The 24,963-nt window shown below is 40.1% G+C and overlaps 3 protein-coding genes across 8 annotated transcripts; 2 read left to right on the forward strand and 1 right to left on the reverse strand.

Annotated features, from left to right (window-relative positions):
- Nucleotides 1-138: 138 nt before the first annotated feature.
- Nucleotides 139-14,844, forward strand: LOC111267388 (sphingomyelin synthase-related protein 1). Of its 5 annotated transcripts, none has more exons than XM_022845609.2 (9): nucleotides 139-341; nucleotides 780-1,214; nucleotides 7,644-7,870; nucleotides 8,308-8,532; nucleotides 10,848-11,144; nucleotides 11,570-11,684; nucleotides 11,979-12,364; nucleotides 12,587-13,067; nucleotides 14,676-14,844. In XM_022845609.2, exons 2-8 carry the CDS (start codon nucleotides 1,149-1,151, stop codon nucleotides 12,903-12,905), a joined length of 1,635 nt encoding a protein of 544 aa, XP_022701344.1. In that variant the 5' UTR covers nucleotides 139-341; nucleotides 780-1,148; the 3' UTR covers nucleotides 12,906-13,067; nucleotides 14,676-14,844. The 5 variants fall into 5 exon arrangements, with proteins under 5 accessions (XP_022701344.1, XP_022701345.1, XP_022701348.1 ...); XM_022845610.2 differs by having other exon boundaries at nucleotides 889-1,214; XM_022845613.2 differs by lacking the exon at nucleotides 139-341 and having other exon boundaries at nucleotides 1,124-1,214; nucleotides 7,684-7,870.
- A 185-nt stretch (nucleotides 14,845-15,029) lies between these two features.
- On the reverse strand, nucleotides 15,030-19,435 carry LOC111267390 (kelch repeat and BTB domain-containing protein 2). Of its 2 annotated transcripts, none has more exons than XM_022845616.2 (3): nucleotides 19,284-19,435; nucleotides 17,789-18,127; nucleotides 15,030-17,489 (listed from the first exon to the last, which is right to left on the reverse strand). In XM_022845616.2, the coding sequence occupies exons 2-3, from the start codon at nucleotides 17,977-17,979 to the stop codon at nucleotides 16,211-16,213; spliced, it is 1,470 nt and encodes a 489-aa protein (XP_022701351.1). In that variant the 5' UTR covers nucleotides 17,980-18,127; nucleotides 19,284-19,435; the 3' UTR covers nucleotides 15,030-16,210. The 2 variants fall into 2 exon arrangements, with proteins under 2 accessions (XP_022701351.1, XP_022701352.1); XM_022845617.2 differs by having other exon boundaries at nucleotides 19,143-19,435.
- A 241-nt stretch (nucleotides 19,436-19,676) lies between these two features.
- LOC111267392 (rab GTPase-binding effector protein 1) lies at nucleotides 19,677-24,500 on the forward strand. Its single transcript, XM_022845622.2, has 2 exons — nucleotides 19,677-20,414; nucleotides 22,521-24,500. Exon 2 carries the CDS (start codon nucleotides 22,580-22,582, stop codon nucleotides 23,996-23,998), a length of 1,419 nt encoding a protein of 472 aa, XP_022701357.1. The 5' UTR covers nucleotides 19,677-20,414; nucleotides 22,521-22,579; the 3' UTR covers nucleotides 23,999-24,500.
- The last annotated feature ends 463 nt before the right edge of the window (nucleotides 24,501-24,963 follow it).

Raw genomic sequence — 24,963 nt, forward strand, 5'->3', positions numbered from 1 at the left:
CTTGTTTCGGGTCGCCCTTTCCCATTGCGCTTGTTAATAACTACTGCTGCTTATGTTTGCACCCAACAGCAGCTGTGACAGTTAGAGACGTGTCCGCTAGAGCAACCTAGGTACATACGAATGAATCTTAGGACGGAAACAGGAGGCAACATCGGGTGATCGGTAGGTGGCAGATGCCGTTGCGCGGAAACCTCAGAGGATTTGTTTTGGTTTCCATTATTCAACAATGTCAGCCAGAACTATCAGGCTGCGTAATAGAACGACATCCGCTGTAGCATTGTTTATTCTATCGACGCTGTCATCGACAGTACGAAAGAGGCGGAACAGGGTGTAGCGCACAGGTGAGTCGAACTCAAATGTTGTCGTTCAAATGCCCTCTCTGCAGAGCTTACATTTCCATTTACACTCAAATCTCCAGTAGCTGGTTTCGCCTAGTAGTGTGGTTTCGTCGTTGCAGCTAACGTTACTAACGTTTTCGGAGTGTGGGCGCTCTCGATGGCCCGGTGGCGGGGTAGTATGAATGATCGAACCTCTCGTAGTGAAACTACCAGTTCTATTGCTGCTAAAGATCCATTCACTGGGCGGCGTGCTGGAAAATAGTGCCAGAAGGAGTTAGTAAAAGTGACCGCAGCGCCGACACAGCTGACACTAAGCAAGCCCACATTAACCCGGCATTTGAATGTGATGAACGCTCTACAGGCTATTATTAGCATTTGTTTAGTATCGTGTAGACCATTAGAAGCATTATAGGTCATAACGGGAGCCAACGTTGTCTATAGGACTCAATTCGGATGCCGATCACTGGAGCGGTGAGCAGCTTGAGTGACGACAAATCGCTCTCGACCCACGTTTTACATCAAATTGTTGCCTATATGTGTGTATGTGTAGATTTTTCGTCAATCTTCTATCTGCCGTGTATGGAAAGAGGGCCAAGGCTCGCTTAACGCCGTATGATATGTGCCTATGTGGTCGGGGAGCTGGGCTCAAAAGAACGAGCAGACAGCAGAGGCGTGGCAGCAAAAAAAAACAAGACAAGAGTTCGCGTTGTGGTTGTTATTTAGCAGTTGTTGCGATTGTCAGCAAACAGGACCAACAGCAGTAGCAGGTGATTCCGCCGATACGAGTGCAGATCCGCTGTGCGCGGAATCATGGAAGGCGATCTGCCATTATCTACGTTCACAAATACAGCGCCGGAACTGTGGACCATTAATGAGGTATGTGAATCTGTTGGAGGAACAGGTATTCCATGGAAAGGTTCGGTACTCGATTGTAGTTGAAATGACACGTGGAATAGAAATGGTTGTAGAGGTTGACATTTACATAAAAGTACCGGAGAAAGTTATAAAAGACCAAAAGAAACAGGGTAGAGAAAGGATGTGCTACTTCAGTGAAAAAAATGTAAAGACAGTATAGTAGATTAGAAATACTAACTCACTTAACAAAAACCGTCAAAAGTCAAAACTTCTCGGAGAGAGTTACTAAAATTGATAAATGAAGGAAGCTAGGAGCGAAATGTTAAATATGTTGTCCTTTGTGTAGCTTGAACTCGGGAACGTCAAACGATTTAGACAAGAACGTATTAGTTAGTTCGTTACTGAATGAATAAGAATATCAAACCTGAATTAACAAAAGTCGCAATAACTCACCTACGGTTTAATATTTAAATATTTATTGGCAATTAAATTCTTTTGTATTTGCATAGCTTCTTATTGGATTACTAGCTATCCATCAGAAGCGTAGAAATGAAAAGTATACGCGGACCGTTTTTGTCTTTTATTTATCTTCCTTTTACCATGACGTGCTCACCACAACGTACAGAGAAGTAAGTAGACATCCCTCTTCCATTACGATCCAGACAAATGTTTCAAGCTTTAGAATTCGAAATTAATTGCAGTCGCGGAAAAGACAAAAAGTATTGATTTCTTAAGACGCATTACATGCTTTTCTGGATATAGGTGCATGTGTTTTTGTGCCTTTGTTCATCTCCGTTGATGTACATAAGGCAAAGCCGCCAAATATAAATTGACAAAAAGAAAAGGGTGTTTTTGGCACGACTGGTTGTTTTTTTAGCGGCGATTAGTGTTATCATTGCCGTCAATTGCACCACGTTTACAACCCGGCTAAATTGTAGATAGGGACCCTTAGTGGAAATTTCATTTTCGCAGTTTGGTGACAATTTTATACAACGCTATAGATCGCGTCGAAGCGCTCGTATTTGATTTATTTGTGGTACTCAAAGCTACTGATAATCTACAAATTATAATAAATCTACCGACGTCAGGGCAAAAAAAGATTACAGGAAAACTCAAATTAAGAATGCTGGTTATTCGAAAGCCAGCCGTTGGAAGCCCAACGAAAGTATTTGAATTTCAAACTCATACTTGGATTCAGGGCGACTTAGTAATTGTTAGCACTAGTGACAATTATTTAATAGAAGTCCTTCGTACAGTCCCTTATGCTATCGAGCAATGCTCTGGTACCTAATAGTAGTAAAATACATAGTTACGACAGTCAGCCAGCCAGCGAATATTCTGTGTATGCAGTGAACTGTTATTCCGTACAATTTGTTCCAAAGTAAAAAGTTGAGTGCTTGTTTGGTCTTACCAATGAGAAAAAAACAGGAATCATTCTTATTAATTTATAGAAACTGACGCAGTCATTAAATGTAAATGAGCTGAAACAAACTCGAATGTACTTTTGTTAGCGTTGGTTATTTCAGCAATTAAATAAATTCATTGTCGATTAAAGTATATGGCACTTTCCGCAAAAAGTCTGGCTTGGTAACGACGGTGGCCATGACGATAACACTTCAGTTACTAATGCGATAATCATGGTTTTAATTATAGCGAAAGAGATCTATTATAGGGACACAAGGAGTGTTTTCGATCCTATTCTAATTAGTCTTAGCTAGCTAACTATAATAATCATTGTAACGGACTTTACGCTCATCGATTGGTTAAGTTTGATTATTTTTCTGGCGTACCTGCGCCGACGTTAACAGGACTATAGCTTGTAAGACAGTTTGACGGATATAGATCTATAATGTCTATTCTGTAGGTTCTACTAGTCAACTTCATGTTTACTAAGTTTGAATGTATGACTTTCCTCTCAAGAGGAGTCTAGTGGATCTCATCTGGGTTCGGCGTCTCATCGCTACGACTGTTAACTAATGGAGAAAAATATGTTTAGACGAACAACCGTAAGGTGACGTACAACGATAAACCTACTACCGGTTGAGTTTGCCTTGTATTAACAAACCTGAAGCTCGTAATAAACAATAGCGAAATTTCGAGCCGATCAAGTGTGTCAGTTTCACAGCCTGACTTCTCCAGTTTCCGACAGTCCTCTTGTGGACGATGCAGATATTTACGTCGTGATGTCCTGAATACTCATCTTGTTAACGTTTTCGAATGACCCAGCAAAGTTGATTCATCGCGTCGAGGATTTTTTCCAACGATCTGACCGTACTTGAAATATGCGTAGCTAACTGTTAAGATGTTAATGATAATTCGAGCCAATGAGAGGCGCGATTGGCTTTTGACCGTGCGCTCTTCAACAAATAATGAGTTACCATAACCGTTTAGGTCCCTTGTTGACGCATTCTCAATTAAAACGGTTATGAAAAATTCTCAACGGGCTATTTATACCCGTACCAGTTCCGCGAATTCTCGGTCCTAATAAAACTGAGGAGTATTAGAGCCACCTATGAAAATGTTCTGTGTTCAATAATAAATTCTGGTATGTTTTATATCGTCCGACAATGCAAGTAATATAAATCAGACGGTCACAAATATCACCAGTAATTACACATACGTATTTTAGACGTTTTCACCTTACGAGTTACTTCTATTCGCAGTCATTTTATACATGTATTATTTCTGACAAAGCATTCTGTCGTCTGAATGTTGCATAACCCAAGGACGGTGGTATTAGCCTGAGGTTTCTAGAAAGGAAAGCAGGCAGCTCGTAGTCATGAACAGATTCTTTTTTAAAGAATCGTGAACCAATGGATTCATCTTTCATGCAAATGACCAAATAGTTGTATGTTAACAGTATATAACCAATAAAAGGTAGATTTTTACCACTAACACTTCTGCGGAAGTCTGCCTGCGTATGCTTTTTTCACTCTTTAGCTATTCTTTCCTCGCGTACGTTTAGTTCCAGTTGAAGGAGTCATCTTGGTGTCGTTGTTATCGATATGCACAAACTTGTCCACCGGTTTCCGTTTTCGGGAATATATCTCAACCTAAGCTGCTGGTTAAGAATAATGAATGCTATTTATTATGGCTAGAATCTGTAATTATGCTATTACTGAATCCTGCCATTATCTCGCTGTTTATCCGTAGCTGTTCCGTAGGAAAAGATGTTGAGCGCTGAATGGTGATCTTTCTAACTTATTTACCTTTGCACTTAGATTTCAGTAAGTTTTAATTGGTTTCTATGTAAATTTATTATATATATTCCGAATTTTTCTTATGCATTGTTGTTAGAAATGCATCTAAACAAAAACGCATTTCAACGAATTTTTCTTGCATGCAGTAGAGGTGTTGGTCTTGGAAGTGATGCCTACTTATTATAGGCATCATTCACAGTGATTTTAACTTCAATTCGGAATCTAACCCGGAATTAAACTTTGGTCTAATAGCAGGTCAGAAATCCCAAAATTGCAAGGGCTCAAAACGACAAACGGGTTTTAAGGTCTCAAAAGGTCTCGAAAGACTGACGGTTGAAGTTTGTCTAGATGGCCCAATTAGAAATTAATATTATCTGTTCCGAAACCGTCGTTAATTTTTGTAACAAAGACAGGTGTATCGAAGTTAGCCCTTTAAGCTATTATGAATTTTCGAGGCCTTTAAACCTACACCTCACTGAGGATCTTCCGATTTGTCTCCATGATTTTTCCGGGTTTTTCAGAAGTCGCATGAACTGTGGCAATAACGCAGATTGTCAATTTCAGGCAAGAGAAGAAGATTTTAGTTGGTGGTGGTTCGTCCAGCGTGAAAATATTTGACCCCGACTAGTCTTCGCTCAGATTCCGAAAACGACGCACTGTTTTTCACCATCATAATATTGTTAATTTTTTCATAGAGAGAGGTGGCTTCCTTGCGGTGCTAAGGGTACAGGGTTAACACATGTCCGCTACGACAAACAGCCAGCTACATTTCGTCCGAATCCGGACGTCTCAGTCTGTATACGCGTCTTGCTAATGCTTTAACCATGTTTGATGTCAGTATAGAGGAATTTTTGAATAAGCATTGGAGACACAGAACATATGTCCGGTGCGCCATCTGTCATAGTTGCCAACTGTGCATTGTTTTCGCTAGCTCGCAATGGATGGCACCCCTAATTATGACCACTAACAGGCAAAGCAGTTCGATAACGTCGGACTGGATCGTCAACGAATAGAAGCACAAAATCAGTCCCGATGCTGTCTTTGAAAGAACATGAAACGTTCTCCAGCATTTCAGCTAAAACTTAGCGTCTGCGATATATCGGAGTACAAGACATCTCGTATTGCAAGTAAGTCATCAGCCGCGTTTTGCGCTTCCAGGAAACCGAAGTACAATTTCTGTTTGTAACGAGAACAGTTAGAACAAGGCACAACAGAACGCAGAGTGTACCTTATACAAACACGGTAAAAGAAAGCCAAGCATCTAAAGTAAACTATTGTATTGAAAAAACGTATTTCTAATTGAACTGAATTCGGTAGTTGAATGAAATCCATCAGTATCCAAACGAAAAACGTGTACTAGCCGCTCTTCCAGAGCTTAACCCCTGGCGTCGTTTTTTCTTTAAGATTTGTCTAAACCTAAAATGCACAGCAATCTGTATGATGGCAATATATTTAATTGGCAAGACCTTTGTGTTTATTCCTGTAGATTCGTCCGTATTCGTAGTGGGCTGGATAGTCAATTAGTATATTACCAGTTGCCACAAGAACATGATTCTGGCACTGTGTAAATCAATGCAGGACAGCTTACGTCTTCGCTCAATACAGCGCTCAGAAAAAAAATACAGGCTGGCCAGTTCTCAGTAAAATGTTTTTAGTCAACGAACTGGATCGCTCAGCCACCACGAAATTTCTCTAAATTGAGTAATACATGAGCCGCTTCTACTACACTTATGAGTAGAATAAAGCGTATTCCAAGAGTTACACAGGTTTCAGTAGGTTCTTATTATTATCATTATTTATGTTAAGCAATATTCCAAATATTTGGACCTACGAAATGTTACATTCGTATCTTGCCAATACAGTATGAAACTTGTTCCTCAATTAGTTTATACAAAATATCATTTGATATTGTTATAATCCCGACACTACAATAACGCACAAACCTGTACGAGGGAAAAAATTACTTTACTGGAAAATTTCGAAATAACAAAATTTCAAAACAGTTATTTCTTTTCGGCACCTGCTTATACGTTTCATTTGTAAAATTCTCATTATGTTTACAATTGTTTACTTACAACCTAGATTTGCAATGACGAGATATTATTTCGTATTTTAGATTTCATTTTGTTCGCGCTGTGCTTTTTAGCATTTAGTTTTTTTTAGTTGCTATCAGATAATAACACTCGATCTGATAACCGAAAAAAATGATTTCCTGCTTGTTTATTATAGGTCTAACTACGTGGCATGACTATGGTGCCATTCTATAATATAATACTATTAATATTACATTCAATCTAGTGTAAGATATGACTAATGTTGCTAAAAAAGTAAGTAATTCAGAGTAACGAAAAAAAACGATTGGAATAATTCTACATCCTTTCATTTGCCATATTTTATCGAGCTCTTTCATCTAGAGATACTTCCAGTCACAGACCTGCGATCATGTCGATATTTCTGTGTTGAATAACACAGAATATACTGTCATATAAATTGCTAAATGTTTCTGAAAGCTCTATAATGCTGCTGTCGCCATCAATCTCTTTTGCTCTATTTATTTGTACAATTTAGCCATCTTGTCTGGTCTTTTTTTGTGAAATATCCGCTCTGGACAATACACAAAATGGCCGTCAACCGTCGTGGATTTCCTGCATTTCTGCAAAACATGCGAACTTCTTGCATCGTTGTTATGTAGTTGTTTTATGTTGCTTTGGTCAAGTTTCATGCCAGACTTGCTGATACGAATTTATTTAGAATGAACCCAAACAATAGTGTCGAAGAAAACTGGTATAACGTACTTCCAACAAATAGGAATCTTGTAGATGGGATTTACGCGGAATTATTCCAATTAGAGCCGGCAGACAGAGGTCTGTGCGACTGCCCTAACCCGAACAGCTGCAAAACGTGTTAAAGTCGATATCTCCTATACATAGCGATCTTCTTCCTTTTCCAGTGCGACGGAGTGAGTGCGGCCGTATGGATTTATAAGCTTTCTACCGAATTAGAATCTATTTAATTTCAATCGAAGAGACCGCACGTAAATCACGATAATAAAAAAAAACTTTTGCAGTTTTTGGTATTTTTGCAATACAATGATTAATCTTAGTTTTTGTCACCTCCAATTATGCCTGTTTAATCAAATACAAATAGTTCAAGTAAAAACGATGAATGAAATAAAAAAGAAGGAATAAGGATGATTCAAAAAATGGTAGACAACAGATTGTTTTGGTATATCCATTATATAACACAACAGGTCTGCGATTGGCTTACATCTATTGGGGTTCCTGATGTAGAAAGAAGCTTCAGGAAGCATAAGATCTCGGGTCAGGCTCTGCTACAGCTGCGAGAAGCGGATCTTCGGTCACCCCCAATGAGCCTGCCGTGTCTAGGCGATATTAAGATACTTGCGCGACATATCAGGGAACTTAAAAGTACTTGCGCATCGTGTCCCGTTTACTCCCCAGTAGAAGTCGCTCACAGGTAAATACGTAATAAATTTTCAGCTGATTCAACTGTTATGAGAAATTTTACTATTAAGATAACACATATTTTGATTGAGCAGCTTATTTTGGTTTTAATTGAGCTGAAGTTGAATGATTTAGCTGGTTTATGTGGTATTATCCTTTTGACGCTCTAGAATATTGAAAACCTTGGCTATTACCATAAGCCACCTGTTAAACACGATCTTGTAGATCGATCCGTGTGAGCTCAGTGAATTCGACCGTTTGCCAGTACCCTCTATAGTCTTCAATAGTCTTGGGGTCGTAAGATTTCCTATAACCAGATGGATGTAACTCGTGCTTTTAAACACCCATATCGGCGCAGAAGGGATCACCTTTTGGACGACATTTCTTATAGTTGAATTTCAACGTCAATTTTTCTTTACCTCTGCTTCGCATATGTTACTCTTTGTATAGGCATACATTGGGTTCATATCGGGCAATTCGTATGCGCCGTGGTGCGGATCGTATAATAATCGGTTTATCAGACGATTCTGACAACGAATCAGAAGCCGGACAAGCCCGCATTATCAATAATGAAGATGAGGAGGCCGACAGGAGTGATCGCAGTGACACGACGTCGATATTCTCGTTTGAGAATGATGACGAAACGACACCTCTCAATGAGAACTCCCGAAAGAGGTAAGTGCATTAATCGCTGTGTGAACAATGAAAACATAAGTTAATAAATTATTTAAAAATTTTTTTTTAATTTAAAGAAATATAAAGTGGATTTAACGTTCTACATGGCCACTATCACAGAAAGGATTGATCTTGTTCTGAATCACGAAAATAATTGTAATCCTGCCGCTGACCATCTTCAAATTATTGCTATGATCATCCTTTGGTTTAAAATGAACTAATACTGTATTGGCAATGAACGACAGAAAATGCGCATAGATAGCAATATAGAACGTATAATAATATATGTATAATATAAGTATAAATATATAAGTATATAAAGATACATCGATGATTAGGATTCTATAGCACCACCGCTCGCGTAATATGTATTTTATCAATAACATTAGAATTAAAAATCTACAATGGAACAAAGAACAAAACTTAGAAGATAGAACTAACATAACGCCTCTGCTTTTTTTTCGAAATAAACTTTGAACTCCCCTTAATCATGAGTTCGGCGGGCGGTTACGTGGTAATGTTATTACTTTCGGAAATGGTGGGCTTTTTTCTCACCATTGATAACTAGAATATGTTTAGCATCACAGTATCTGTGAGCTACACCCATTGTGGAACTTGGCTCAACATTTTAGATAATTTGAAAGCTATTTCGGATTTGAGCCCCATTAAAAAAAAATAGTGCTTTTTGCGTTGCAAATCGAATAGACAACAAGGGGATTAATTACGACGGGTTTGAAATGGTGAATTTTTTGCACGAACTTAGTCGTGCTCTCAGTTGAGACAATTACTCAGTAAATGCCGCGGAAAATGACGAATAGAAATATCGTTACCTCGAATAGTACAGAACATAGCTTTTTAGAAGATAAATCAATGTTTTAGTCGATGCTTAAAGCGTTTTGGAAAAGCCCAATAGCTTCAATAAAAGAAGGCGCTTAGACGATCAGTCTGGGAGAGACCTTAAAATGGTGTGCCCATAATTGAGCTTTGGAATGCGTCTTACTGCGGTAGGATCCATGTTTCTAGCGTTGGTTCCGCTTACTGCATCGAAATCGGTAACAGACGTAGTCTGGGTGGGTTTTCCGAGGAGCGCCACCGAACACCACATCGATATTTATCGTAACGTAGCGTTTCGGCTTACCTCAAACTGGATAGGCGACAGATATGTTGTTGTGTGCTCGAATGCTCTGTTAAAGCGAAAATTCAATGATCAGAAGTTCTTAATAAGAGCATGCCAGTAACGAACCCAAAAATTGTGTAGGAATAAAAAATTTGAGAAGCAGGTCTCAGTAATAGGGAACATCTAATTCCACATGCTTGTGCTGGCTAACGAACATTATTCCACCTAATATGTGCTTCACAATAGACAAATATCGTGTAAGTCGTAGCAAATGGTTGAAAGCTTAAAAATCAGTCATAGGTCTCTTTAGCTGGCGCCGCAGTCTTCCGACCATACTGTACTTTACCGACGATTGTGATGCATAAGCGCTTTTATAGGTCGATTAACCAGCAATACTCAACGGAAAGCTCTAAATAAAAGGAGATAGCTGTCTCCGCTAAATTAGAAGCATGAAGCTGTGCTTGTTGATGTTAGTCCAGGGCAAGCTGTGACGAACGCGAACCTTCGATCGTTGTCAGAATCCGTTAGCTCTTTAAGTATTTTATGCACATTGCCATTGTGTTTTCCTTTATGCCAGCGCAAACTGGGCTCACCTTTCATTGAAATCAGAAGAACTACGTAAGCGAAGCAGTACTCGTGTATCGTATTCGCTTTAGTGACCTACAGCGGCTTTAGTTATGGATAGTTTTGATCTCTAGCACAATTTTTGGTTTATTGTTTTGATATTTCTCTTAAGAGCAATCTCTCCGCTTTAAATCAAGCAACACGACCAGACACGAGAGTCTCGCATACCTTGCAATAGAAAAACCAGAAATTAAGTAAGTATTAATTTGAGATAACTGAAATTGTTTTTGGCCGAACGTGCTTTACACTTTTATAGAAAAACGAATAATAACAGCCGAAAACACTACAAAATAAGTCTAACTATTGTGTAACAGAATAGCCTAGCAATAAATTTATCATCATTGAAGCTAAAGATCGCTATAAACCATCTTGCTTTGTTTCATGTCTATTAAATGCATGTGATATAATTAAACACGGAACCGAATCCAGAACGACGAAAATGATTATTTCGATTCTTATGGAACTGATGCTAATTATTATAGTAATTACCAGTGCCAGTTATTTTATGTTCATCCTGTTTCGAAAATGTATCGTGATTTCTAATTCAGAAAAGTGCATGGTGGTTTTCTTACAGATTTAAACCGGAGATCTGGAAAACGGTCGTGGCGATGGTGTATTTTTTTGCGGTGACTGCGCTTACGTCATTGATCATGGTTGTCGTTCACGATCGGGTCCCTTCAATGGAGACTTATCCCCCATTGCCCGATATTTTTCTCGATAACGTACCCCACATTCCATGGGCGTTCGCCATGTGCGAACTAGCCGGCGTTCTTTTGTTTGTTATCTGGGTTGGTATTCTTGTCTTCCATCGGCACAGGTTTATCCTGTTGCGACGCCAATTTTCCCTATTCGGATCCGTATTTCTGTTAAGGTAAGTTTTTATAAGGCAGGTTACGCTTAAACAGCGGCGACTAGTTAAAAAACTTACTAATCTGTGAAATGACACAAATCAGTCGAGGGATTGTACAGAATAGGGCACAACCACGTACCCAGTAGCGTGCTGTCCATAGTCGTTCCGTAGTATGAGTATGTAATAGTACTAATGATAATAGTTATTATTATAATTGTTACTGATCGTAATGCTGAGTATAAGGGTTTAATCTGCAATTTGACCCTGTAACGAAAAGCAGACACGAGGCGAGCAAATTGCGTTTGGTGAAGTGATAATTTATGCCTGAGCAAGCCTTCTGATTTTTTAAACCACCGTAACAAACTAATTATTTTTTAATGAGCTGTACTATAGCGTTACAGGCTTTTTGGATTGCGTTTGTTTTCTATCATTTGCGGTGGTCACAGATGCGTGACGATGCTCATCACATCACTGTCGGTGCCAGGGAAACATCTAGAGTGTCGAGCCCGTCAGCCTGGGGACGTGTGGCAGAAACTTCAGCAGGCATTTCAAATTTGGCAGGTAACCAACATCGACAGGAATAGTTTAACGCATCCAATAGAATTTCTATAATTTTGTAGCTACTGATTACGAAAAAGGCAAAGTCCAATTACTGGCAGCAAATCAGTCGATCACAACGATAGATGCGACCCATTTCACACCAATTCGCTCAAACAAACAAATTTAACTGCTGACAATCATAAAAGACAAGCATGTGATCTGGCACTTGTGTTTTCATTAAGTATGCGTGTGTGTGCGAAATCTATGTCACTCTGTCGTTATCATTTCTGTGTTTGCTTCCATTCCACTCCGTAGGGCGGTGGTATGCTGATTCAGGGCGTTCGCACGTGTGGTGACTATATGTTCTCTGGTCATACTACAGTGCTCACTTTGCTCAATTTCTTCGTGACCGAATACTCGCCGCGAAGTTATTACTATCTGCACACGCTTTCGTGGGTGGTGAATCTGTTTGGGATTTTCTTCATTCTCGCTGCCCACGAACATTACTCGATCGACGTGTTCGTTGCATTCTACATTTCCACAAGACTATTTTTGTATTATCATACGTTGGCAAACAATCGCGCCCTAATGCAAATGGATTCTAAGCGCACAAGAATCTGGTTCCCGCTGTTCTATTTCTTTGAGAGTGGCGTCGACGGCATTGTCCCGAACGAGTTCGTCACTCCACGCTCGATGGTTAGGTAGGCAGTGGCGGTCATGAACGAATTTTTACCTCGAGCTATTAACAGTATGCAAACGACTATATACATCTTTTAGTGCAAAACGTACAGATATATGAAAAATCTGAAAAGTGTATTTAAATATACGTCACCTTGCGACACCACCAACTCCCTTGCGAAGATAATATTTCTTAATCCTACTAACAAATTTTTGAACACGCTATTATGATCATGATGAAATAGGTATTTGCGGATTAAGACAACGCGTCTGTACAATCGCGTTGTGAGCAAACGCATCCTTCTACTCGAACGACTGGACAGTGCTCGAAGCGGAGTTGATGAGCGAGAAGTAAGTGGGGCCGGTGTTGAAGCTCGCGGGCAGACGCTCCACCGTCACGACACCACAACGAGACAGCGAAGAAACACCGTCGACCATGCCACCAGTGGGGTTGCTACTTCCGATACTTTTACAGCTGCCGTTGCTGGCGTTAGCCAGGCGGCTATACCACTTTTGAGAATACGTAGAAAGCGGAAACGAGCGGAATCGGAAAAACCTGAATAACCTTGATACGCGACAATGGAGAGATGTCGCGCTTCCTCTCCTCTACCTGATACAAGGCTGCCTGCAATGGGACGCAGGCATCTTGACGAGATGGAGTTTTTGCGAATGGAACCTCGGGGCGTGAATGAACTTGAATACCTCAACCGAGAAAGGACTTTACATGTGTGTATACATAAATGATGCTGGCGGCACTAGCAGTGATGTGTTACGGAAACCGCGCTCACTCTACAAAAAATTAACTGTCCTATATATACACGAACTGGGCAAATGCTTAAACTAAGTGTCAACTGTTAAATACTTAATGTCGAGTGTACACAAATTCGTCTAGTAATATAACAAACAGTAGATGAGGCAGTCACCGCAGATACACAAACCAATAGAATAGGTATACGGTAGTATGTTAGCAAGCAGAAAAATTTTGACCTGGGTTATGCAGAACTAGAGTCTGGTGTTACCGAGAGCTGACCGAAACGAAGCAGAAAAAACCCCATCGAAAATGATTCACCAAAGCGAACCAAGGGTTCGACATCACTTAGTTATTACCAGCCGTGGACAGCTCATGCTGCATAGTAGAATGACTAACTCTACGAAATCAGTAAAAGTAATGTCTCAAAAACTGCACACATTTGTTTGGAATGGCTGTTTAGTAGATGACCCGATTAATTTTTTCTATATGTATGCACGAGAACGGAACAAATAGTATTACGTAAAAGATTCATGACTGGCAGCTACTTTTTCTAGCTTTGGAAGTATCACCCTAATACCTCTGAAGACAAAAACAAGTAGAAAGCGTGGGTGCAACAACAAAAACGGTTTAAACCTCTATCTGTTCTTCTGTCAAGTAGCATTGTTAAATGTGGAAAATGCCATTGTTGTTACTAGGCCGAATATTAAAGCTGGCGCTGCTGCTACGGCTCCGATTAGTGCTAGTATTACCGTTTTTAACCTGTTGTCTTGTATACCTACGCATGCTGCGTATGGACGAAAGTGTTCTTGAAGGTGTAGTGTAATAGGGAAGCTGTAGTTCTAAAGCGGACGTGTGATGTAAACTGCGTGTGAGTGGCCAAAGAAACCAAGGCATTCTTCATCATGAACTCACTTTGGACAAAACGGCGTCTCTCAGAACCATTTGTAGCGACCCAGCCCTCAGAACAGATATATGAAAGAACCTATAAAAGCGATCCGAGTCAGACAAACATTTTCCAAAAGAAACAGTCGATGTAGAAATACCTAGGTACTTCTACCACAGCAATGACCAGTGCTGCATCAATTACGTACCAAATCTACAAGCCAATCACATAAGTGTTCGCATCGAAAGTTAACGTTTATAAAAAAAAAAAAAGGTGCGATATGGCTCGTCTATTGTAAAGCAAAAAATATTGAACCATAAACGCACTTTTACTTATGACTGAGTTTATTTATGATTACTTTCAATTAGTATTCTAGGCATATTTCATGACATACGTAAACATAAACAATTCCATTAAACACGACGGCATCGAAATATTATAAGGTAGTATAATACGAACGCAAACAGTGCCTATGGGCAATGTGGAGCCGATATTATTATTAGTATTATTATCTTATATTTTGGAGTGGTTATTTAGATGACCCGAACGATTCTATTTATCAAAATATGTGAGTATTCAATGTAATTAATAAGTAACTTATCAACTATCATTAAGATTCGATTAGCTGACCAATCGAAGGCCAAACTGCTTCTCAAACGAGATAGAATAGATTTTTATATATTGCATTCATCTGTTTTAGGCATGACAATGAAGAAAATGGTCGTCGCATGCAAGATCAGTTTATTGAGCACCTGACCACAGTTCCGGCCATTAATACAGTGAACAAGTTCCCCGAAAAAAAGAAAAAAAAATATATTCCGAGAGAATTTTTTTCTGAAAATAAAAACTACAGAATTTGTACGAATGTATTTTATGTACGCATTACTTTTATTATAGCGATAGTCGTGACTTGTGCGCTACATGAACAATAGTGTATAGAAGTCCATATCGATGTCTTAAGGTGTTATATGGATTTGTCGTTACTCTCATTATATGATAGCAACGACAAGTCCATCTTATTACTTTTTAGAACTCTAATAAGTAATACAAAATATGAAATGTAGAAATGATAGTGTTACCCTAAAAAGGAAATTTTTATTACGGTATAATATAGTACATATAGTTACTTGATGAAGACTTATACATATTTATGTGTAAGGGATTCATGTTAATGAATATACAATTAATAACAATAATGGCTGAGATCAGCTGGTGGACGATAAAGCCTTCATTCGCAATTAAAAAAATCTGATCTTAACGTGCGTTTTGCTATGAATACAAAGGGCTTCTACTCATTTTTAAAACCGTGAAAACTATGGCAATGTTTACTTCTCACGGCTACAAGTACGTCAGGAGTCGATAACAATCTGTAGAAAATTGCTTCAAAAAGTTAGGGAGAGATATACGAGAAAAAAAAACGACGAACTTGTATTTAGTCTATAGTCAGAATAACAAAAGGTTCGAAGTTAGCAGCATCTAATTAGTTATATTTTCATAAGCACATTCTTACGTCTTATTTCAGAGTAAACATACTTTGACCCCTTTTTTATACGTAGAAATCGCTGGCCTTGCTCGATATGTGTCATCTAACGTGTCGTTAAAAGCTACATTTTCTATGTACAGATTATGAAACCTTAAGTGGAGTCATCTTTGATCAAATCGTTCTGCCTACGTGGCGCATAAGTTCTTAAAACAAAGATTTTTTATCAAATTGATTGGCTTCACATAACCAGCGTTATCTATGTTAGAAACAATGCCTTGATAAGATTCCGTTTTCCTTTTTGGGAAGTGGAGCATGCTATTGTATCCAAATTTTGTGCGTGCGTCAATTCGGTACGGCTCTCTGTGCTTAATCACATTCATGATAACAGATATTATCTTCGATATTATTTTAATGACATCATCGCGGAAGACACAGGTATTTACAAGGCATAGTTAAGTTCTGCATATGCATCGTCATGATATCAGCTTGATATTCAAAGCCACCATGCACAGCGCCGCCCTTATCAAACTCCACCTAACGTGTAAAGTAATCGATACTTAGGGGTGTATCGTTGTTCGGACGTTTTTGGCTAATTTATTCCCAAAATACATAGATTTAATTGGCCTGTAGACCACATATGAAAGTGAAAGACTCCTCTAAGCTCAGTACAGCTATTATGTGTACGTTCTAAACACCAAAGGAAGTTCGATACTATTTACTAGGTATGCCAATAATGCGTAAGTTGATCAAAACTATGACACAGTAAACACTTCATAATCTGCCACCGTAAAGTTATAACCTCCCATAAGTAGAGTGGAGCTGGCCCCTTCGCCATCATAGGTGTGTGGAAGATTTGAGTAACATTCCATACTAACATTGCAGTTATTGGCAATACTGAGATCGGCGCCTGCCCCAAAAATCGGTCCAAACTCGGGATGAGAAGCGATGGCAAACATTTTCTTAATGATGTTGAATCTGGTCGCCGGTCTCTTAATCAAGTTGATCAGCGAGAAGAGAAAAGCCCGATCCGTTGTCGAATATTTTGCTCGGCCTCCATTCGTTCTCACGAAAGGTACATCAGTGAAACCACCACAGAGCTGACCGGACGATCCAAGCACAAGTACAAAAAGTGGTGCAATTCCATCACAACACTCATGAAATGAAGCAGCCGAATAGCTGTTGGCCGAAGCGAGATAGAGCCGTCGCCACATTTGGCTTGGTTTTCCGAACCAGTTGTTCAGCAATTGTTGAAACGCGAGGTTCTTGCCTGTCAATAGATTGGAGTCTTTGAAAAACGGTGCAGGCGCTCGTGGCGTGAGATGGGGTTCCTTTGGCTGAAACGTGTCAGGTAGAGCGGCGTACCGATACCGTTGAAGTGAAAGCTCAAGGGGAACTAGTCCGGTAGGCTCGACTTCTTCAGCATACACCTGTTTGTCAATCAGTAAAATTCGAACATGATTAATGACGTCCCTGAGCGCCTGTCCAACGAGTTGGCGTTCTCCATCTGTCCAACTGTGCGGGCTGCTAGTAACATTGGCCTGGTGCTTGGCCCACGCGAGAACAGCGCGCCAAACATCATCTTCCTTCATACCCAAGTAGTCGGATGACACAAGATGAATGACGCACTCTTTGCTTAGCCGTAAAAACGCCGACGACTTGACGCAGTCCGCTGCGTGCTCACAAATGTGTGTCGTACACTTGTCGACAAAGACGGCCGCTTCCTCTCTAAACGCTTCACGCCGGTCATTACGACCTTCGAAAGCTGAACTCAGGAATACACAGGCATTTTCCTTCATTGTATTCATGATATGATCTTCGCAGGTAAGTTTCAGTTCCGAGATGCCAAACTCAAGGGCTAGGGCGAGCACCTTAAAGACTACAGCAGCGTTCAGATTAATTCTACCTGTATAAATATACTGAACGACCGAGTTAAATTCTTCGACGTTGACATCAGCTATCTGGAGCACCAACAGCTTGCCTGGCATCGATCGCTGACCGTAGGCTAGTTTCAATTCATTGTAATTACTGCACCTGTTTTCGGTAAATAGTCACACATACAAGATCACAAATAATTCCTTATGAGAGTTATGATAGCCAAACGAAAACGGCGAGAAGCGTGTACAAATAAATGGATGACACATATACCTTGGTTTATACACCACATAACTTTTTGCTCTTTCATATAAAGATATCATTCAAAAGCAAAAAGCGCAAAACCAGTGAACACTCATATCAATGGAATAGAAGGTGGTCCGACGTGATACAGCACAGACGATTATTATTATTACAAATTGCGTTCCCATGAAAATATGTTCAGAATCTTGACGTACCTTGTTTTAACAATAAGACTGTGCGCTAACACTCGCGTTTCTTCCTTCCCTACAACAAATTCGATGTCGGCTGAGTCTTTATCTTCGTACAACCGCTGCAGGTCAGAAATCAGTTGTACGATGCTTTGAAGGTTTTTAAAAATTGAATTGTCTTGCGACAAAACGTCGCCCGGGCCTCCTGCCATTCTCATACAGCGCCAAAGGGGCTGTCTTCACTATATCAGCTTGGCACTCACAGACGACTAGCGCGCATCAGTTAAATCTCTCTTGCATCAATGGTGAATCTGCTCAGAACTCGGTAAGTGCGTCACTTGCCTGTGGAACAACTTCAAAGTAAACCTGAATAGGTATAAGAGAATTAAACAAAGAGCGATATTCTTATTTAGACAGTTTTCTGTTAGGTCAGAAAATTCATACATTTACTATAAACCTATAGAGTTGTCGGGACGTGAATAATGAAAATAGGATAATATTACAAAAAAATATAAATTATCTTTCGTGAATAAAATTTTCAGCAAAAAAAAATAAAAGAAAAAGTTAATGCTATAAGCTCCAGAAAGATAGAGTTATTGTTTTAACGTAAACATTAATGAAACATTACTATCTAATATTCCTGCTGTGTTTAACGCAAATATTTTTAATATTCAATAGGAGCAAGAGCTTTAGTTCAAAATGTACAAATCTTAATAGTCTTGCCTCAAAGATTATACTCTAAAATTACTCTTGTTATATGTTAATTTTGCTTAATACAGCTTGTCTATAGTATTTACGTGCCGTTGGCGGCACTCAAATTTGAAAATCCGCTGTTTTAGCTAGCGGTTAGGTGGTAACCTAATAATCTCATAAATATTTTGTCACATTTACGTACAAAGATTGAAATGTCCATGAGGTTATTCAACAACGAATTAAAAATCAGTATAAAGCCCTCGGAGCTTTTTTCTCCGAAGTCATTCACCACTTTCTTTTTAATCACTCGATTTCTAACCCATATTCACACAAATCCTAGACTTAATGCAAACGCTAAAAATGTTCTTTATCGACAGTTTTAGAGGCAATGGGCTCTATAGGTATGTAATGATATAGAACACGTTCCTGAACACCCATGTTCACACATTCTGATTCTACTTTTCTTTTCGATTTACTAGCAAGTTTTTTGTGAAATTTAGTATCAGAATGAATACAACTACCCGAGCGAATAGACTCTGCTGACGGTTTTCACGATCGGCAAGAGTCCGTTATTGCCCTCCTTAGCCAAGGCACACACTCGGTGTTTTTTTTTTCCTGTTTATTGCAAATAGGGAAAAACAATAAGGCGTTCTTTTCTAATACTAGCAGCAAAAATTTTACAACGTACGCTCAGTTTCCCGCACCTAACATGCCTTCTTCCCTCGCCTAGTCATACGTTCATAACATACTAACATGGGCAACACAACACACAATAAAAATGTTAGAGTTCTACTGAATCTATTCACTGTATTATCCGCACTGTCCGCACCGATTTGTCGACGCGCCTTAATCGTTGCAATGGACCATCATTCGGTCATTCTTCCATCGACTACCTGCTGTTAGAATTTTTTCGTCTGTGCGTTTCGGCTCATGTCTATTTTTCACTGCACATTCGTTTCTGCCGCCCCTACGTCGTCTGCTTTCGCGATGCTCGTGGAGCTCCCTGCAGGCGAGTGCTCCATACCGTGTAAGCGATCGAGCGATGACGGACAACTATGAGATGTGCCCAATTCATTGTCGCCACCAATACTGCCACCGGACAAAGAAAGGAGAGGTGGTTTGTCGACGATGCGTTCATCCAAGCGAAGTGTCATGTAAACAAACGGTAGCAAGGATCGGCTCTGTTCTGACGTTCCTTCCTGGGACCATTGGTTACTGTGAACACTAGATCCCTGTGCTTGTAAACTACCCTTGACACTCGCCGACCATGACCGCAGCAATATAGGCAGCGGTGGCAGATTTACCGCCGCTGGATAACTCGAACGACAACGACGGTTTTTGCCTGTCATCGAACTCCGGGCCTGGCTGTGTGCGTGTATGTGTGTGTGTGCCTGTAACTGAAACACCAGCAAAATACAAGGCTATTTGATTTGCAGAGCCCGCAGCCTTCTTTTGTTGTAGGTGACTGTACAGTTACCACGGTCTCTCTCTAGGTTAATTAGAAAACACTGTGCCGTAACAGTATACATGTGTGTGTGGCTGCATCGTATGCGCCGCGTGCGTTAATCGTACATAATAACGAGAGCGGAAAACAACTCTGGTGTTTTGTAGTAAAGCCCTGCGTGCTAGTTGCTTAAATCCGGTCAGGTTCACTGTTGCCTGTACGTCTGTTCGCCCGCTTCATAGGGACGACCTGGTCGTGCTGTGATCTCGTATATGTGGGAATGGCGTATTGCGTAGAGTGGAGTGGAAACAGGTGATCTCTAATTTACACTACTCCACACATACAGTGAACGGTGAACCAAAAGTGTTCTACTGTGAACGGAAAATCGTGAACGATCGAAAAGAACGAAACTCTACAGTTACATCGATTATAAAACGAAAGGTTCAATCATCATTCTGATACACTGGATAAAGAATCGACAGTGATGTAACTCGGACGTTCACAACCAGCTGACAGGTAAGAAAGAATTAAGAAATATTGCAATAATATAAGTTACAACACAAATTCTATGCTTTCCTACCGTGTTAGCTAACATAGTGAATTGTGTTACTGCAATAGGCGCTGCTGGTTCCCCGTTCTTTTAAGCTTAGGTGTACCATAAAGCTTTAGGGTAATTGTGTAATAGTAGTGAAGTTGAAGTAGTGGCGCTCAGTAGTCTACAATCATAGTGAAGCCAATCGCTCGTTGTTGAGATAAACATATATATATATAGCAAAGAGAGGCAAATTCTTCTCTAAAAACGTTTCTATGACAGATGCGTGCCATTCACTTGTTAGCACCTATAGAGCAGTATCCACTTTAGGTAGGACCGAATGGGAGAGTTGCCTGTAATAAATCTGTCAGGCGTTCCTCAAGGAACAAAAGCTATAATATACATGCAAACGAGCAAGTCAAATATAATACCTAAATCCTTTTTTGGAAAGAATGATAAAATGGCCTACTCGGTACTCGTGAAAGGCAAAACTGAAAGAAGAAGCGGATGCCTTGTAACTTCCAGGTCGTTATTAACATGTTTGAGGTGTTACATAGTGCATGCTGAATCGAGTGTGGGTTCATTTTATATATTTTTCTTGTAGTTTCAGGCAGTGCATATACATCCAACTCTAGCTATATCATAATATCTTTGCAGCAGTATATCTTACAAGTAGAGCTGTATTTGATTTCTATTGAGGACAATGGTCTTAGGCTGTTCTTAACGTCAAAGTAGTTGACGACTCTTCGCGCCGTTACATATGCGAGTTGGATTTTGCAATATGTGCGAGTTTTAAATACTGATCTATGTCTCGCGTGCGGAATATGTGGGTGCTTTTTGTCGCATATCACTAACATTTCATTTTTTCATTTCATCAAGAAGGAACGTTCACTTCGGTCACAGGATATTTTCTAAACCGCTCATTCTTCGCATGATCAATATGTATTATGTCAGAGTCTGATTTCTATCACTCCTGCAAAAGATACATATATAGAAATTACTTTTTCACACGCAATGCGTTAATGATCACAATACGCTCAATTTACATAGACTGGATAATGGGCATTAAATGCTTGGTTGTTGCTGTGCTTGCAGAACGTTGTTCTGAGTGCTAAAAAGAAGGCGACTGTAATCTTTTCCATCTCGTAAACTCATAATCGGACTCGTTAAACAAATCAAAGGCCGTAAAATTGCTGGGTTGTTTCGCCAACTTAACGAGTCACTCTATCGCCTCATATCTCACTACGCCGACTGCTTGCATTTAACCTCATTCTATTGATGTTACTACGAGGGAATAGAGGTCTTGGGGGCAAAACAATCCAAAGGGAAATTCAAGAATTTGCCGTGGAGCCTGTCGCTATTTAAGAGACATGGATCGGATTTTTCATAAACCGTATGCGCCATAGTTTTAAAAAGTTCATCACCCGGAAAATCGTATTAGCCCTTTTTGATGTCAACAGCAAACAAAATATAGAATAACGCAATATCTTGAAACACTATTATCATTAGTAGGTAAACACAAGGGTAGCCTTGGTTATTTTGGGTGCTAATGATAATTTGATCTATAAGCTATTATACAGTATAAACTACTTAATGTTACGACGCACAACTGAATTTCCTCAGTTTTACTATGAGTTATGCTGTATTCTTATGCTACAAGCTATCGCCATATCGTTCGAATACAGCAAATTTAGTGCTATAAGCCTGTTCGATACAGAACGTGGGCGCTCTGTATATATATATATATATATATATATACAAAGAAGGTAAGGATACACTAAACATAATTGGACCTTCATTCTCATCACAGCTTGCAGTTCATCGTTTGTTGCCCTGAGTTAAAAATACAACTTTTAACAAATTGTTATTAACTAGACATATATACGCGTTAGGACAATAATAGACATCCTAAATTAAGTCCCTTGTATATCTGTATACGAGGACATGTGCATTTTGTTGAAATATCGAAACGACGCCAACCAAGTTCTAGCTCGCAAAATATGGGTCGAATCGTTAGCCATATTTCAGCAACTATACGGGATTTTTTCCCCTTTTCTAACACTTGACTTCTTTTCCTGAATTTTTCTCAGGTTTGGCCTTACAGCGTGCATAGCCCAATAGAAAACGAGGCGGTATTGAACGTTCCACCATGGAGTCGAGGGGTGAGGCCGATGGAAGTGGCATTTCGCTGCAGGACGATATAACTTACTGTGCCGAAGGACCTGACAACGTCGAAGCCATCGATGGCGAAACATTAGAAACCCTACGGTCGAGGATGGCTGCCGAGTTCGACGTGCAGCGGGCAGCTCTTATGCAGATGTTTGTAGCCAAAGAGGACGAACTGAAAGCGGAACAAGAAAAAAACTTTGCATTAACCAAACAGATTGAGGAATTCATAGGCCCATCAGGGCTCGATCTCGACGAGAGCATGCGCAACGCACAGAAGCAAACCGTATTACTTCGTTCCGTCGTTAAGCCGATGGAGGAGGAGATCGAGGAATACAAAACGAGAATAATGACACTTACAGGCGAGCTGGATAGAACTCGCGCCGACTGTGATACTCGAAATGAAAGAGAGAAACGTGAAAAAGAAGAACTAAATCGACAGATCTCGGAGGCAAAAAATGAAACGCGGAGTCTCGCCGCTAAGATCGAAGCCAATGAGTCACTTCTTGCAAATCTGTCGGTACAACTGTCAGGATCGGATAGTGCACTGCGCGCGGAGCTTGACAAGTTGCTGAATCAATTAAAGGAAGTGGAGTCGCAGAATCGCCAGTTAACAGAGGACAATGATCGGTTACTAGCGAGACACTGCTCCAAGATGGAGCAGCGACTGGCCACGGAGGGGGTTAAGCTCCCGGATGTGTTCGAGAAAACGGCCCGCATGGTGGAGCACGACCCGGCGTTAGCGGCCGCCATGCAGAACCTAGAATTCGAGTATCTCAAACTGCATGAAAAGATGATCGAATCGACTGTTAGCTGGCAGAACGCTGATGAAAAGCTACACTCAGAGGTCGCACTTCTTAAAGAAGAGCAGCGATTAGTTCAAGAGGAACGAAAGGGTTACGAGGACGCTGTAAATATCGATTTGAGACGGTTGAACGCCGAGTTGGCCCAGCTCCGCAGTTGCGAGAAGGAGCTGATTGCGACGAAAGCTCGAGTCAGTGAGCTCGAGTTGGTCGAACCGCTGAAGAACAAGTTTGAGAAAGAGAGTCATGAGTTGCGGCGCAAAGTGGTCGCGCTTCAAAAAGACCTCGACAATTCCGAGGCTGTGCAGAAGGATTTTGTTAAGCTATCCCAGAGTCTTCAGGTTGAGCTAGAGAAGTTGAGAGTGAGCGATGGTGAAGTGCGTTTCCAGCATGCCGATGATGTGACTGAATGCAATGGCTGTAAAAAACCACTGTCGGGTAGCAAAAAGCCGAATTGTAGCCATTGTGGACGCATTTATTGTCCGGCATGCGTCTCAAAAACAATTCAGTCCGGACCGAATCGACGCAGCTTTAATGTGTGCGCAGTCTGTCACACTTTGCTCGATCAGAAGAGCGCACCCTATTTCTCTACACAATAGCAAACAAGCAAGCTGCAGTAGCAACAAACAGTATCCTCAAAGAAAGACAAAGATGAATGGCGTATGCAAACTTATTTAAAGAAAAAAAAACAAAAAATACATCATATAAAGCCGTGTAATGCATGGCGCATCTTTGCTTGAGTAAGAATGGATGACATCCTGCTGCAAGCTATTGGTCACGGCGTTACTGACAAGCCATGCAAAACTCGCGTTTGATCAAGTGACTTTTTGCAGTTCAAAGCGTGGTTTAGACATAGACGAAATGCGGGCTTCACTTTTCCTGGGTGTTTGGAGAACGACGTTATGGAAATTTATGGGCTTATCGTAGGTAACGCGCGTGTGTATGTACAAGAGTGTCGTAAAAATGGGGAAAAACAGAATAAATATGTAAGATAATTATAATAATTAAATTAAGAAAATGTCCTTATCAGATTTATGTTGATCCTAGATCGTTGATAGGTGATCTGCTCGTAAATAATAAAATGCTTATTGGTTTTATAAACATCTGTAAACATTTCTATGGTACAATGGGTTGCACCGCACCCATCATGATTATCGTGTAAATTAAATATACACTATATATAAGGTGCGGGAATTGCATAATGGGAATACAACAATCAAACTAGGTTGAACTCTTTGTAATAGCATTACGCTGCTGCATTGTTGGTATAGAAAGCGTTGTTTCGAGTAGTTCTAACTTTTGCCAATGCACCTAGATCTGGCCTATAGTTTACAGGTCCTCTTCGGTTACAGTTCTAGTAAGTCTGAAAGTTTTACGATGTTGTTGAAACTGGCTCTAACTCAAACAAATTTCAGCAGCTTTGAGGTTAGAAGTAAAACAAAATACCAATGAAATTCTATATCGCTGCCTTTGTAACCTGACTGGAATATATGCAGACTCATCATGCTTGAAATTGAATTCCTGCCACAACTGCTGAAAGCTATGATTTCACTATGACTAATAT

The sequence above is a fragment of the Varroa jacobsoni genome, unplaced genomic scaffold (assembly GCF_002532875.2).
Source record: "Varroa jacobsoni isolate VJ856 unplaced genomic scaffold, vjacob_1.0 scaffold_1178, whole genome shotgun sequence".
NCBI lineage: Eukaryota > Metazoa > Arthropoda > Arachnida > Mesostigmata > Varroidae > Varroa > Varroa jacobsoni.